A 14,524-nucleotide genomic window follows, 5' to 3' on the forward strand; every position below is an offset into this window, starting at 1 on the left:
ATTTCTACCACCGTACCGCAAGACTCAGGAAATATTCTTCTTAGATTGTCATTTAGATGGCACTGCTAACGCGTTAACTGTTTGATCGACAGTCATGTGTGTGTCGGACACCATTTTTGACAAGTGTGGTGAAAATAATTAAGCTCCACGGATTTTGTTTCGAAAATGAGTAAAATTTATCATTTTTTATGGTTTTTATGGGTAAACGACGATTTAAGAAACGGAATTATTATGTGCTATTCAGTTTTACTATGCGCTTTGTTTTTACTGAGTTATTTGATGCGACATAATAACCCCTCAAATTCTAAGATGGGGGTTATTCCAACCAAAATCTTCTGACGTAATAGCCCCACTATTTTAGTATGATAATTGAAAAAGTCAGTGATGTGCTAGGGTCGATAAAATAACGATAAATGTTTATATGGGGCTCTTACTATCTGATTTATAGTTAAGTAGTGTTCGAACAAACCCGACTTTGTTTTATATATTAAGATAATATATTTTTTAGTTATTTCGTGTAATGTGTTAGCGACTTTTTTACTAGCAGAGTAGAGCGTTCATCACTGGCACTATGAATATTGCACAAAAATGATAAAAGTAACTGTGATCGTTACGTTTCACGCGCTGGCCGCGCAGCCGCCGCGTACTTGTGTCCATAAATATCATTATAATATTGTTGTGGCTTAGTCAATAGATTGAATCCATACTAATATTATAAATGCGAAAGTGTGTCTGTCTGTGTCTGTCTGCTACCTTTTCACGGCCCAACAAATTAACCGATTCTGACAAAATTTGGTACAGAGATAGCTTATATCCCGGGGACGAACATAGGCTACTTTTTATCCCGGAAAAATCAAAGAGTTCCCACGGGATCTTTAAAAACCTAAATGTGGATTTAGATTTTTAAAGATCCGTGGGACACTTAATTTAGTTTTTTTTTTACTATCCTACAAACAATTACCTAACGTTTTTTTAATACACTGACTATTATTACAAGAGTACTTGGTATTAAAACTCTTACTATTCGCCGTTAAAGAAAGATAAAGCTTTTATTCAATAACTTAACGATAACAATTTGAAACCGATGAGAATTTATCGAGTTATTCGGCACATCACTAGCATGTATGGAGGCGCGTCGCAATTGCCCCGTAATTTACAAAAAAAAAAAAAAGATTTTAAAGGAATTTGAATCCCCCTACCTTTTTGTAAAACTTAGAATAGTATGTTTTCCGCCGTGATTTGTATGAGCCACTAAGTATTAACTAAATAGAATCACAGATGGCAGAGACACAATCAAAAGTCGAAAAAGCCCCGCAGCGGGGTTATTCCGCCATTTTCCAGAATTCAAATACAAATTCTTGGTTGTTACAAAAATATTGATTTTCTACAGAAGTAATACAGCGTAACCATTAACAAATAAATTATTTTTATGATGCACTTACTCATTTGTTGTTATTGCTTGCTGTAGTGAAATAGCAAAGATTTGAATTTTACACGTCACTTTTTTTGGCCGAATAGCCCGGCATGACCTTATGAAATAAATAATGTTTTATACATTGCCTGGATATTTTAGGTATTCCAAAAAATGCCTAAAATATTCATTTCCACAATAAACAAATATTGGCGATAACATCTTTAGGTTGATAACTACCTACTAGTATTATAAAGAGAAAAGACTCTGAAACTACTAGACTGATTTTAATAATTCTTTCGCCATTAGAAAGCTACCTGTTTTAACCAGATTTATTTTTGGTAAATTATTTTCCTTTGTACAATTTATATTCTTTCTTCTTTCAAATAAACATTACACTCATTTATACTAACCCACTACTCACATGCAAAACTTCTTCTAGGAGTATTTTTTAATATTTTATCGAAAAAAATTTAAAACCTATTTATCTGCAGGTACCAATTAGTTAGCTAAATCTTTACAAAAAGATAAGTTAATTATTACGCCTTTGATTGAGAAAAATCGACGTGGTCCCATTTATAGTAGAGTAGGTACCTACTACTCCTTTACAATTCTTGGAGTATTTTTTTTGGTTTGTCGGAAAAATCTAAAAAAACTATTTATGTTTAGGTACTAATTAGGACCTAAATCTCTGCGAAAAAATTAATTCATTATAACGCCTTTAACTGAGAAAAACTGACATGGTCCTTCTCCCATACAAAACTGATTTTGGGTATAACTTTTTTTTGTGTATCGAAAAAATCAAAAAAAAGAATTCATATTCAGGTACTGATTAGGTACTAAATCTTCGCGTAAAAATTAATTCATTATAACGCCTTTAACTGAGAAAAACTGACTTGGTCCTATTCCCATACAAAACTGATTTTGGGTATAACTTTTTTTTTGTGTATCAAATAAATAAAAAAAAGTGTTTATGTTTAAGTACTAACTAGGTACTAAATCCTTACGATAAAACATATTAACTTTAACGCCGCCAACTTAGTAAAACCGACTTGGTCCAGCCATCCTGACGGTCAGAATGGCTGACCACTTTGATTATAAAATTTCTCCCTATTTATCGAGGTACTAATTATTTGATCTCAGGTACCAAATAGGTACTAAATCCTAGCATGGCTTAAACTTCCAAATTCTGTGGTGGTCCAGCCATCCTGACGTTCACTTGTTCTTGTTTGAATATATATTCGCCCTTGTTAAATAAAAATTGCAGTTTTATTTCAGTGAACTTTATTTTGGATGTGGGAGAATCCTTATTTCCCTATCCGTCATTATCATCAACCAATAGACGTCCACAGCTGGACATAGGTCTCTTGTAGGGTCACACGCCACGGTCTTGCGCCGTGCCCTTTGTTCTTGTTAGACTGTGTTGTTCCCTTATAAGATTGTGGTCAAGGGTTATAGTGCATTCAAAATAAACTGGCGTGTTTCCACTAGAGACCGTCATTAGCAATAACAATAGGATTAATGGCGGGTGAATTCAAAAGTAAGACCGTCCCTAATGGGTCTTAGGGTTTGCAAATCATAGTGACTTTTATTTATTTTTATTCAGATACAAGTTAGCCCTTGACTGCAATCTCACTTTGTGGTAAGTGACGATGCAGTCCAAGATCGAAGCGGGCTAACCTGGCAGATTTTAATAAACCCATGCCCCTTTGGTTTCTACAAGGCATCGTACCGGAACGCTAAATCTCTTGGCGGCACGGCTTTGCCGGTAGGGTGGTAACTAGCCACGGCCGAAGCCTCCCACCAGACCAGACCAGAAATTTAGACATTATAAAAACTCCTAATCCCTGCCAGGAGTCGAACCCGGGACCTCCCACTACTAAGACCACAGCCCTTACCACTGCGCTAGGGAGGGAGGTAAGGTATAAAATAAAACAAAAACACAATATTTTCTATATACATTTATTTACTTATCTAAATGAGAAACAATGGTTGACATTATTGCCAAATAGCCATTTATAACTTTGCAGAATTGAATTTTTTTAAATAATCCATACTAATTATTATAAATGCGAAAGTGTCTGTCTGTCTGTCTGCTAGCCTTTCACGGCTCATCCGTTTAACCGATTTTGACGAAATTTGGCACGAAGACAGCTTGCATCCCGGGAAAGGACATAGGCTACTTTTTATCCCGGAAAATCAGAATTCCCACGGGATTTTTAATAACCTAAATCCACGCGGACGAAGTCGCGGGCATCATCTAGTTGTTTTATACAAATAACGCTCTATAGATCTAGACGTCAGACTTCCACTTAATTAAGTAATTCAGACATTTCACCTAAGTGACGCCGGGGCGAATCAGCTAAACAAAAAAAAGTAAATCTTACAAAACTTAAAAAAAAATTTAATCAACACTTATTATTAAGGTAAATCCCACACGAGCTGTATAGTGCATTCAAAATTAACTGGCGTGTTTCCACTTGAGATGATAGGAAAGCTTGGATTTGACTCGCTCCAGCAATGCACGGGGCTGCAATTGCTTGTACAGTATTGTATAATAGTATTGTAAATTGATCACTTGAAAAGAGCAACCGCCGAGTTTCTTGCTGGTTCTTCTCGGTAGGAACGGCATTCCGAACCATTGGTAAATTAAACTAGTTAACGATTCAAAAGCACTTGTAATAAGTCTACTTGAATAAAAATATATTTTATTCTACCGTCATTAGCAATAACAATAGGATTAAGATTGAGATCTATACAGCGGGCTCAGACTTTAGACAGGGTAAAAACGAGACAGAGCTATATCTCTCACATAAATCTGTCTCGTTTTCAAAGCAAAGTCAAAGTGAGCTTCTATTTTATGTGTATTCAAAAGTATCAACCCATGGTTTGCAACCATCGATATAAATGACAAGATATGATCAAGCGAACAAAATTTTTCACGGTTTTGGATCCAAGTAAATCAGCGCCACCTCTTAGATACTAATGAACGACCCGTTTGAAATCCAGACGTCACTGAGGTTGCATTGGTGCTAAAGCACCACTGAATTGGTGCCATTTTGTTTGTTCAATGGCCCTGTCCCGAAGTAATATTATATAAGTTAATGTTTGCAACAAAATATATAAGGTTGAACCGGCTCCTTTAAAAATGAATGGGCTCTTTGAGTGTTTATTACGCCTATTGTTGACGTTCAAGTGGAAACACGCCAGTTAATATTGAATGCACTATATACACAAATCAAAGTATGGATGGATCTACATTTAGTTTTAGGCTCCATCAATTTTTTTTGCCTTGTTTACACATACGCTAACCACGTTTACACCAAGATCTGAAGGTATAGAATACTGAGTATAAGTCCCGCAAATTGCTAATGCGCGTGGCCGCCATTTTAGTGACGTCACTAGACTGAAGTTTCGAGCTAATGGTATAAATATTTTTAACCGACTTCAAAAAAGGAAGAGGTTCTCAATTCGTCGGAATCTTTTTTTTATTTCGGCTGACGTCTAAATTATGTCATTTTGATGTTAATGAGACATGGTTCCAGCGCAATAGCAATTTGCAGGACTTATAAGACTCCTGCGGTAGTGGGGCGTTGCGGGAGGGTGACGTCACGTCATCACACCCCTCCCGCACCGCCCCACTACCGCAGGGACCTATTATGTTTGTAAAACACAGAAATTTTTATTAACGCTAAAAGAAGTGACAGAAGTCAAACAAAACTTGTAAAATAAAGCTGACTTTACAATTTGGTAACGCAAAAAAAAATGTCTAAAAAAGTGGCCAATTCTTTGTAGGTAGTAGGCACACAACATCTAGACCTGTTGCGGACTATAGAGAAAAACCGGCCAAGTGCGAGTCAGGCTCGCGCAATGAGGGTTCCGTACTACAGTCGTATTTTTTCGACATTTTGCACGATAACTCAAAAACTATGATGCATAAAAATAAATAAAAATCTGTTTTAGAATGTACAGGTGAAGACCTTTCATAATATGATACCCCCCACTTGATATAGTCACTCACTTCGAAAGTTGAACATACTAATTATTAGTTCATGACCACAATTTAATTTTTTTTGTGTGATCTAACCCTAAATTCACGGATTTCAGATTTTTCCCCAAATGTAAGCTATAAGATGTACCTACCTGCCAAATTTCATGATTCTAGGTACCCTGTAGGTTTCTTGACAGACAGACAGACAACAAAGTGATCCTATAAGGGTTCCGTTTTTCCTTTTGAGGTACGGAACCCTCAAAAATATGTCTACAAAGTGGCCAATTCTGTTGTAGGTACACAACATCTCGAGCTGTCGCGGACTATAGAGAAAAACTACCTTGAGAACCAGAACCTAGCATTTAGATTTTTTTTAGGAATTAATTTACAAACAAAAAATGCGCAGTACGGCGCTAGCAAAGGTCAAAATCACATTTTTATACGTCACTGACCCCCCCCCCCCCCTAAATTATCCCCATTTAGATTTTTTAGCAATTAATTTCTAACACAGTTCAAAAAAATAGTTCAAAATCACATTTTTATACGTCACTGAGCCCCCCCTCCCCCCCTAAATTATCCCCATTTAGATTTTTTAGCAATTAGTTTCTAACTTCAAAGAAATAGTTCAAAATCACATGTTTATATATACACGTACAAATTAACTGTGCACTGCAAACCGATGACGTCACTGTGCGAGCGAGCGAAAAATGTTGAGAGAGCGAGAGCAAAACATTTCGTTAGGGTTCACAGTTAAGTCGTACGGGATATAGAATAGATGGCGTCATGAAAGTTGAAAATAGACCCCCCCCCAAGCTATCCCCCTTTAAACAAGTTTATCATACAGTTATCGTGATATTGGTACTGATTCTGAGCATAATCTAACTTTAGAGTATTCGCATCCTCTTCTTACTAATGTAATATGAAACGGACAGACGCAGTTTGACAGTATTAAATTTAATTTTTAGATGGTAAAGCGACCTGTAAGTGCGAGCGAAACAGACAGATAACTTGACGACTCAGTTTAAAATGCGTCGACTATGCTCCTCTTAAATGCCATACCCTCATTTACAACTTTTATGCCCCTTTTCAACTTTTTTGCCCCATTTTTTAAACCTCAATGCCCCCCACTTTTTCAACTTTTTTGCCCCATTTTTTTACCCTCAATGCCTCCACTTTTTCAACTTTCATGACGCGTGACTATAAGTAGGTATATATACAATAGCTACAGTGAACTTATTCTGGCGGTTTGTATGTCTGTATGCCTTGCATGCGCGCCTTCCTGCGCTCGGAGGGGGTTGCGCCTTTGATCTTGTTGATAACGTGGGGTTTGCTGGCGCTCGGAACGTACGATGTTGAATTTGACTGTAAAAAATATACTCCTATATTATATTTATATCGGAATAACGTCTTGGACTGTAGTAATAAAATGATGTTGTTTTGTATAGTGGTAGTTTATGCCCCCTTTTAAATTTTTTTGCCCCATCTTTTCAACTTCAATGTTTCAACTTTTATGCCCCATTTTTTTACCCTCAATGCCGCCACTTTTTCAACTTTCAAAGAAATTACTTTATTAGGGTTCTTTGCCTCATGCCTTTTGAGGTACGGAACCCTAAAGAAGATAATATAAGGCAACTCACACTCTCCCAGTCCTCTTCACATTCGACTGCAGAGGATGGCGCTTGCACCTGTACCACGGGGCGGTAGTCGTTGTCCGTGATGTACAACTGCGAGTCCAGCAGCACGCGCTTCGGGCACCTCTCCACGTGGTACTGCAATAACAATTGTTCTATCATCATCAAGAAAATTGGTGACCTACACCAGCGATTCCCAATTGGTGGTCCACGGAACCCCAGGGTCAGTCCATGGAACCCAAGGGTCACAGGGGTTCCATGGACTGTCCGAGAGTTACCTAAAGAAAACGTTTGTGGAAAAGACTCATAACCGCGCCGCAATGTCACGCCTACGCGGCAGTCAAAGATGGAAGCTACCTGTGGCCCAGTGGCGTGCAGGTCATAGAGGCATAAATGCACTGCTTACCCCAGTTAAATAGTTCAATGCATATTTTTCATAATGACCTGTCAGTAAACAGGCTCTTACTTAACTAGTGCCTACCCTGGCTTCAAACCCTGTGCACGCCACTGCTGTGGCCCTACCGCGGTTGTTTGACAGCTACAATGTCACGATCGCAATCATCTCCTGATTGGTTAATGCTCGCTCACTATTGCCCACAATGCATTGTTGCAACAAGAATCGCACAAATTCAGCCAATCAGAACAATTGAGTTGGCAATAATGATTGATGCAGGTTTTAGACAATCGCCCAGCCGGTAGGTTTCTACACGGCATCTTACCGGGAACGCTTAATCGCTTGGCGTTACGTCTTTACCGGTAGGGTGGTAACTAGCCGCGGTCGAAGCCTCCCACCAGACCAGACTCTGGCTGGAAATCATACCGAGACTTCAAACTTTTAATACAACAGTGCACGCACTGCGCCACGAAGGTAATTTACGTCATAGTATTTATTTGTCACAATAAATGTTTTGCAATACCTATAATAATAATTATTTATCATTATCAAAATAGCCAGCTAGGGTTCCGCCAAAAAAAGTATGATCAATTAGGGTTCCATGGCCAAATAAAATTGGGAACCCCTGATCTACACAATAGTTTAACTAGAAACCATAACAAGCTTGCAGCTCCGCCTCAGGAAAGTCCAAAAGTCATTTGTGGGTATTGGTATAACCTTTTATAATAAAATCCCGCAAACTATTTTGGACTTACCTTTGCACAAGTTTAAAAAATCTATTAAAAATATGCTCCTGAAAAAAGCATATTACACAATTGAAGATTATCTAAATGATAAAAGAGCGTGGATTTGACCTGCAGCTCGTTCCGGCAACGCACAGGACTGCAAATACTTTTTTATACATGGCATAATCAAATATTTGAAAAGACCAACCGCCGAGTTTCTTGCTGGTTCTTCTTGGTAGGAAAGGCATTCCGAACCAGTGGTAGATGCATCCGACGATTCAAAAGTACTTGTGAAAGTTTACTTGTACAATGAACCAAAAGCTTAATTTGTAGGTGTACATCTCCTGAGGATGCTCCGGTGTCGGGGCGAAACGTGCGTCTAGTGTGTTTGGGATTTGTGTGGTGCTGCGTATTGCTTGCTTGGTGGCTGCTTCTTCCTGCTTGTTTAGCAGTGGGAGGGCGGGCGGTGCATTTCGCATGCTGCATGTTGCACCATACAGATTCGACCTATTTCAGCGGATTATAGCCAATTAAGCTTTTGGTTCATTGTATATCATGGACTTCCGCAAAGTAACACCTGCTTCTATACAAAGTTTACTTGAATAAAATCATTTCATTTCAACTGATAGACATCCACTGCTGGACATAGGTCTCTTGTAGGGACTTCCACACACCACGGTCTTGCGCCGCCGCCATCCAGCGGCTCCCTGCGAATCGTCTGATGTCGTCTGTCCACCTAGTGGGGGGGGGGGTCTTTAAAAACTAGATAACTCAACATACATCCATTTCAATGTCGTTGATCACGTGGGTAGAGTCGAAGGGACACATCCCTTTCTTGCAGTCCTTGTGCTGCTCCTGCACTTCTGGAGGTGGACATGCACCCTAAAGCGTTCCACCTGATGCGCCTTGTTGTATGGGCATGGCATGAGTTGATAAAAACTATGAGACACACTTCTAGATAGAAGAGTTGTTTGATCTCATTCCACCCTCCTTTTTCTACAACCGCACCGCACGCCACCACAATCAATTCCACCCTCACTGCCTGGGTTTCTGGAGCACTTCAACCACCCGCTGTGCCAGATCCTTTTTTCCACGCACATGCAAACTGTGGAATCAACTCCCTTCGGTGGTGTTCCCTTTAGATTACAACATGGGGTTATTCGAGGAGCGGACCAACAAATTCCTAAAAGGCCGGCAACGCATCGGCGGTTCCTCTGGTGCTGCAAATGTTCATGGGCGGCGGTAATCACTTAACATCAGGTGACCCACCTGCTCGTTTGCTCGCTATCTGTATTAAAAAAAAAGAAGATAACTCAACAATACAACATACGTCCATTTCAACGTCATTGATCACGTGGGTTGAGTCGAAGGGACACGTGGCTTTGTTGCAGTCCTTGTGCTGCTTCCTGCACTTCTGGAGGTGGACATGCATTCTATAGTGTTCCACCTGATGCGCCTTGTTGTACGGGCACGACATGAGCTGGTGAGGGGCCGGGTCTGCCATTGCTGCAAACCAAAACATATCTGAATATACAGGGTGTAACCAGAACGCTAGCAAAAACGACAGTACGAGAGAATCATTTATTTAAAATAAAACAACTAATTAATCAATCACGTTTTCAAAATGACCGCCGTTAGCAGTTATACAGGCTAGGGCTCTGAACGCAGTGGCGTGCAGCTCATAGAAGCATAAACACACTGCTTACCCTCATTGTAATAAATCAATGCTTATTTTTCATTATAACCTGCCGTAAAATAAGTTCATACCTAAATGCATACCCTGGCTGGAACTCCTGTGCACGCCACTGTCTGAACGACATCCTTTGGGTAGTTATTCATAATTTAGAAAGATTTCCTGATATTTCTGTAGCATTGATCCTCTCTTTTAGTACTATCGACACAGCATAAACTTTTTGTTTCATGTAGCCCCAAGAATTTATTATAGTTATCAAGTTTATACAGAAAATGTTTATTATTCTGATTACTGATAGTCTTTGTTTATAACTAAACCATAATGTCATAATGTCCTAATTTAAATAGTTATAGATTTTTTACTAACAAATAGGTTTAAGTTTCGTGTAATTACTAACACTAATATTAATAATTACTAACAATTAGGTTTAAGTTTCGTGTAATTACTAACACCAATATGATCCTTGTTGGTCGAAATAAAACATTTTTTTTTTTTTTTTATAATACCCCTTGCCTTGCAAGTTGCAAGCCCACACAATCAATTACGAAAATAATGTACATCGACCTTTAGAAGGAGATAGCAGATTGGTAGGTATCGGTCTCTGTCGTTGAGTGAGATCGACAAAACGTCACATAGCCTCACATAGATGTGAGTGACAGAGACAATTTTCTGCCGCGTACTGTAAAGAGACGCACTAACTAATATGCGGCCTATACGATCTTGTTACCGGGATCTTCCAATGAAATCATAATACGAGTTAAAGATCAACTCCATGAAGGTTTAAAGCGCCGGGCAAATCGTGTTGCTCGCATATCTTCCAGACGGTTCCTGTGATTTGAATATCTTAAAACTTTTAGGCAAACAAGTGTTCGGAATGACGACCATTTTGCCAATTTCTTCTTTGTTCCAAGTTTCGCAATATCAACAACCGCCAATAAAGAAAATATGCTGAGTACAGAATTAGTTAAGTAGGTAAGACTTAAATTCATTATCATTAATGTAGATGCAGAAACTAAATATATAAAATGAAAAGGTGACTGACTGACTGATCTATCAACGCACAGCTCAAACTACTGGACGGATCGGGTTGAAATTTGGCATGCAGATAGCTGTTATGACGTAGGCATCCGCTAAGAAAGGATATTTGAAAATTCAACCCCTAAGGGGGTGAAATAGGCGTTTGAAATTTGTGTAGTCCACGCGGACGAAGACGCGAGCATAAGCTAGTGAAGTATATAAATGAGGTATCTAAAGTGAATAACATGACTATCGTGAATCGTGATCGAAAGTTATTGTTCATAAAATCTTAATGGCCGTTAGTAGTTAGTTTCAACAAAATAGCACATGCAGTCTAGTTAATACTAAGAATCGCTGCGTGGCATATCTTTGGGACGATTAAAATGACGGTGTTAATGATACATACCTAATAACTTGCTTGGTTTCCACTAAAGTTAGTTTCAATTTTGCAGCAGAAAGAAAATTAACACAATACGTCTCGCTAGCAGGATCACTTCCATGAGAAAAAGCCGGGTCTTTTCACTCAGTACATTTTAGCCACAGTACAAAATCGCACAGGGTACATTGACTCAGACTTAGCTCGACAGATGGCACTAGTAGTAAGTTTTGTTGCCAACCACGCGCAACAGGTGGCACTACTTGTAAATTTTGTGGCCGGTCAGCAGTGTGACCGTTTGTGGCAGATTTCTGCCATTTGGGCAGATTTGGCTCCTAAATTTTTGAAAAAGCTGACGATTTAACAAAGTGGTAGATTGTGGCAGATTTCAAGGAAATCCTTATTATTTTTCTAATCTATCGCCCCACTTATCTTATCTTATTATTTTTCTAATCTATCGCCACACTCACGCACACACAGTTAAAGTATCAATTATTAATCTTGGCAATCTATTTTCGTCCTTATTCAAGCAATTAGCAAGAAGTGAAATGTAAAAATTCTTAAATGTGATGGATGAATGCAATAAAAAAATATATGAAAAGACATTGCTATGCTAGGAGAGTCAGACTCAGAATAATATTAATAATTAATTAAAAAGCAAATTCGTAACGTTTTTTTTTCTTTTTAAAAATTACACGGTAATTTACACGGTATTCTTTTAGCTCATCCACCGTAATTTAATCAAGAAACACCGTATTTTTAACCTTACAACACGGTAATTCTTGATTTACATATGGAAACACTGGCACAGTCACAAATTGTCAAGTCTGTGGTCTGTGTCTATTAAAAATTATTTATTTTCAACCACTTTTTTCCGAGGTTTTCCATTATATCAAGGTGTTTATGTGATATTTTCCAACGACTTGACTTTGTTAGTTGGATTTTGGTGATTCTGTTATAGTGAAGTGACTTGTGCTTTATTTTGAACTCTGACAACTCTACCGAGCAACTTTCTTTATTTCTTTGTACCTCTTCAGCTATTCGAAACTGCAAAGTATGGATTTACAGTGCATTGTGCTGATCTGGATGTGATGGAAAAAGCCATAAAACAAGAAAAAAGAAGAGCTCTATAAGTACCTAACTAATATAACCCCGACTACGTTTCTCGGACTACGATTTGCTGTAATAACAGAAATAAAGTGTGTGCCCAGTTATAAAAATAAATAAAAGATTATTACCTTATTTATGTGTTTTATTGAAATTAACCATAGAAAAATAGAAATAAAAGAAAATTTAAAACCTATATATAGGTACCTATCTAGGTAGCGTATATACTGTACCTATAGGGATTAGTATATATAGCAGATCCTGTAGTTGCAACTTAGCTCAATAGATGGCGTTACCAAAAAATAGGGACTGATGACTCTATACCCGTATATTCAATGTACTCTGTGGAAAAAGCGAAAAACACAGTGTACATTGAATCCGAAAAAGCACAGGCCAAAGACCAATAGCATATAGGAAAAAGTAAGCAGAAAAACCACAGAGAAAAACTCTATGCGGACATGATGCGTGTTGGAACTGGCTGTAAACTAAATTGTTTATATTTAAATGTTCTTATTCTTATTTTTTCTAAGAGTTTTTGTTTTACATTCGATGACATATTCACTGACTTCAAATATATATCTCAAACAGGACGTCCAAGTTTTTCTTTTTTACTGATATTTTTCCTATAAATTCTAAATATCCCAACGCGTTATCAGCACGAAGGGGCTCTAGGTGGAAAAATAAAAGTGGAAAAGTGGTATTAATTGTCCATTGTTGCTGTATTTGTTGCGTACAAGATTGGTTGTGAACAAGAAAAAATATTCTTTCCTACTTTAAAATGCGGAATTATTTCCTACATGACGACCTGTGGTTTGTGTTGATGGGTATCCAGAAGGAGATACGAACGCACGAGTAGAAATACAACCGCTGCATCAATGAAGGTGATTCTGTTCGTCATGCTTTCGCCCTCTGGTGGACTGTACAGTGTACATAGTTGATTGTACTGTTAATATTCCACCTAAGATGAATAGTGAAGATATTGCGTACGAGGTGCACTCTGACCGTCTGAGCAGGTATCAGCTCTGGCATATGGTTAGGACACTTGTGTCGCATAGGCATGAATTAATTGAACTTGAAGAATCATCAGGTAGTTTAGGTCTTGGTTTTTTTCTCATGTTAATTTTTTTTTTCTTGTTCCTGTGTGTTAATATTTTATGTTAAGTTTTTTTTGTAAGACAATTTAGTTTAAAGGGGGATGTTGGAACTGGCTGTAAACTAATTTGTTTATATTTAAATATATTCTTATTTTTATTTTTACGTTTTACGTTCGATGACTTATTAACTTACTTCAAATATATATCTCAAACAGGACGTCCAAGTTTTTCTTTTTACTGATATTTTTCCTATAAATTCTAAATATCCCAACACGTTATCAGCACGAAGGGCTCTAGGTGGAAAAATAAAAGTGGAAAAGTGGTATTAATTGTCCATAGTTGCTTTATTTGTTGCGAACAAGAAAAATCGTATTTAGATATTTTCCTTTCCAAATGTCAAAAATAGAGAAGGATATCCCACTTGGAAATTTAAAATTATTAAATTATTTGCTACATGAGAACCTGTGGTTTCCTATTGATGGGTATCCAGAAGGAGATACGACCGCTGCATCAATGAAGGTGATTCTGTTCGTCATGCTTTCGCCCTGTGGTGGACTGTACAGTGTACATAGTTGATTGTACTGTTAATATTCCACCTAAGATGAATAGTGAAGATATTGCGTACGAGGTGCACTCTGACCGTCTGAGCAGGTATCAGCTCTGGCATATGGTTAGGACACTTATGTCGCATAGGCATGAATCAATTGAACTAAAAGAATCATCAGGTAGTTTAGGTCTTAGTTTTTTCTCGTTAGTTTTTTTTTTTCTTGTTCCTGTGTATTAATATTTTATGTTGAGTTTTTTTTGTAAGACAATTTAGTTTAAAGGGGGATGTTGGAACTGGCTGTAAACTAAATTGTTTATATTTAAATATGTTCTTATTCTTATTTTTTCTAAGAGTTTTTGTTTTACATTCGATGACATATTCACTGACTTCAAATATATATCTCAAACAGGACGTCCAAGTTTTTCTTTTTTACTGATATTTTTCCTATAAATTCTAAATATCCCAACAATGCGGACTGCGGAGAAAACTGGAAAAGGAAAAAGTGAAAACACAGAATACAGACCAATAACATAGACGC

The 14,524-nt window shown here is 37.8% G+C and overlaps 1 protein-coding gene across 2 annotated transcripts; it reads right to left on the reverse strand.

Annotated features, from left to right (window-relative positions):
* Positions 1–3,357: 3,357 nt before the first annotated feature.
* LOC117995066 (gametocyte-specific factor 1-like) lies at positions 3,358–12,737 on the reverse strand. 2 transcript variants are annotated; one of them, XR_011238373.1, is made up of 6 exons: positions 12,693–12,737; positions 11,269–11,364; positions 9,483–9,658; positions 7,040–7,171; positions 6,052–6,764; positions 3,358–5,951 (listed from the first exon to the last, which is right to left on the reverse strand). XR_011238373.1 is itself a non-coding variant. In XM_034983062.2 (5 exons), exons 3-5 carry the CDS (start codon positions 9,654–9,656, stop codon positions 6,636–6,638), a joined length of 435 nt encoding a protein of 144 aa, XP_034838953.1. In that variant the 5' UTR covers positions 9,657–9,658; positions 11,269–11,364; positions 12,693–12,737; the 3' UTR covers positions 5,971–6,635. The 2 variants fall into 2 exon arrangements, 1 of the variants encoding a protein (XP_034838953.1); XM_034983062.2 differs by lacking the exon at positions 3,358–5,951 and having other exon boundaries at positions 5,971–6,764.
* Positions 12,738–14,524: the final 1,787 nt, after the last annotated feature.

The sequence above is a fragment of the Maniola hyperantus genome, chromosome 28, assembly GCF_902806685.2.
Source record: "Maniola hyperantus chromosome 28, iAphHyp1.2, whole genome shotgun sequence".
Taxonomy (NCBI): Eukaryota; Metazoa; Arthropoda; class Insecta; order Lepidoptera; family Nymphalidae; genus Maniola; species Maniola hyperantus.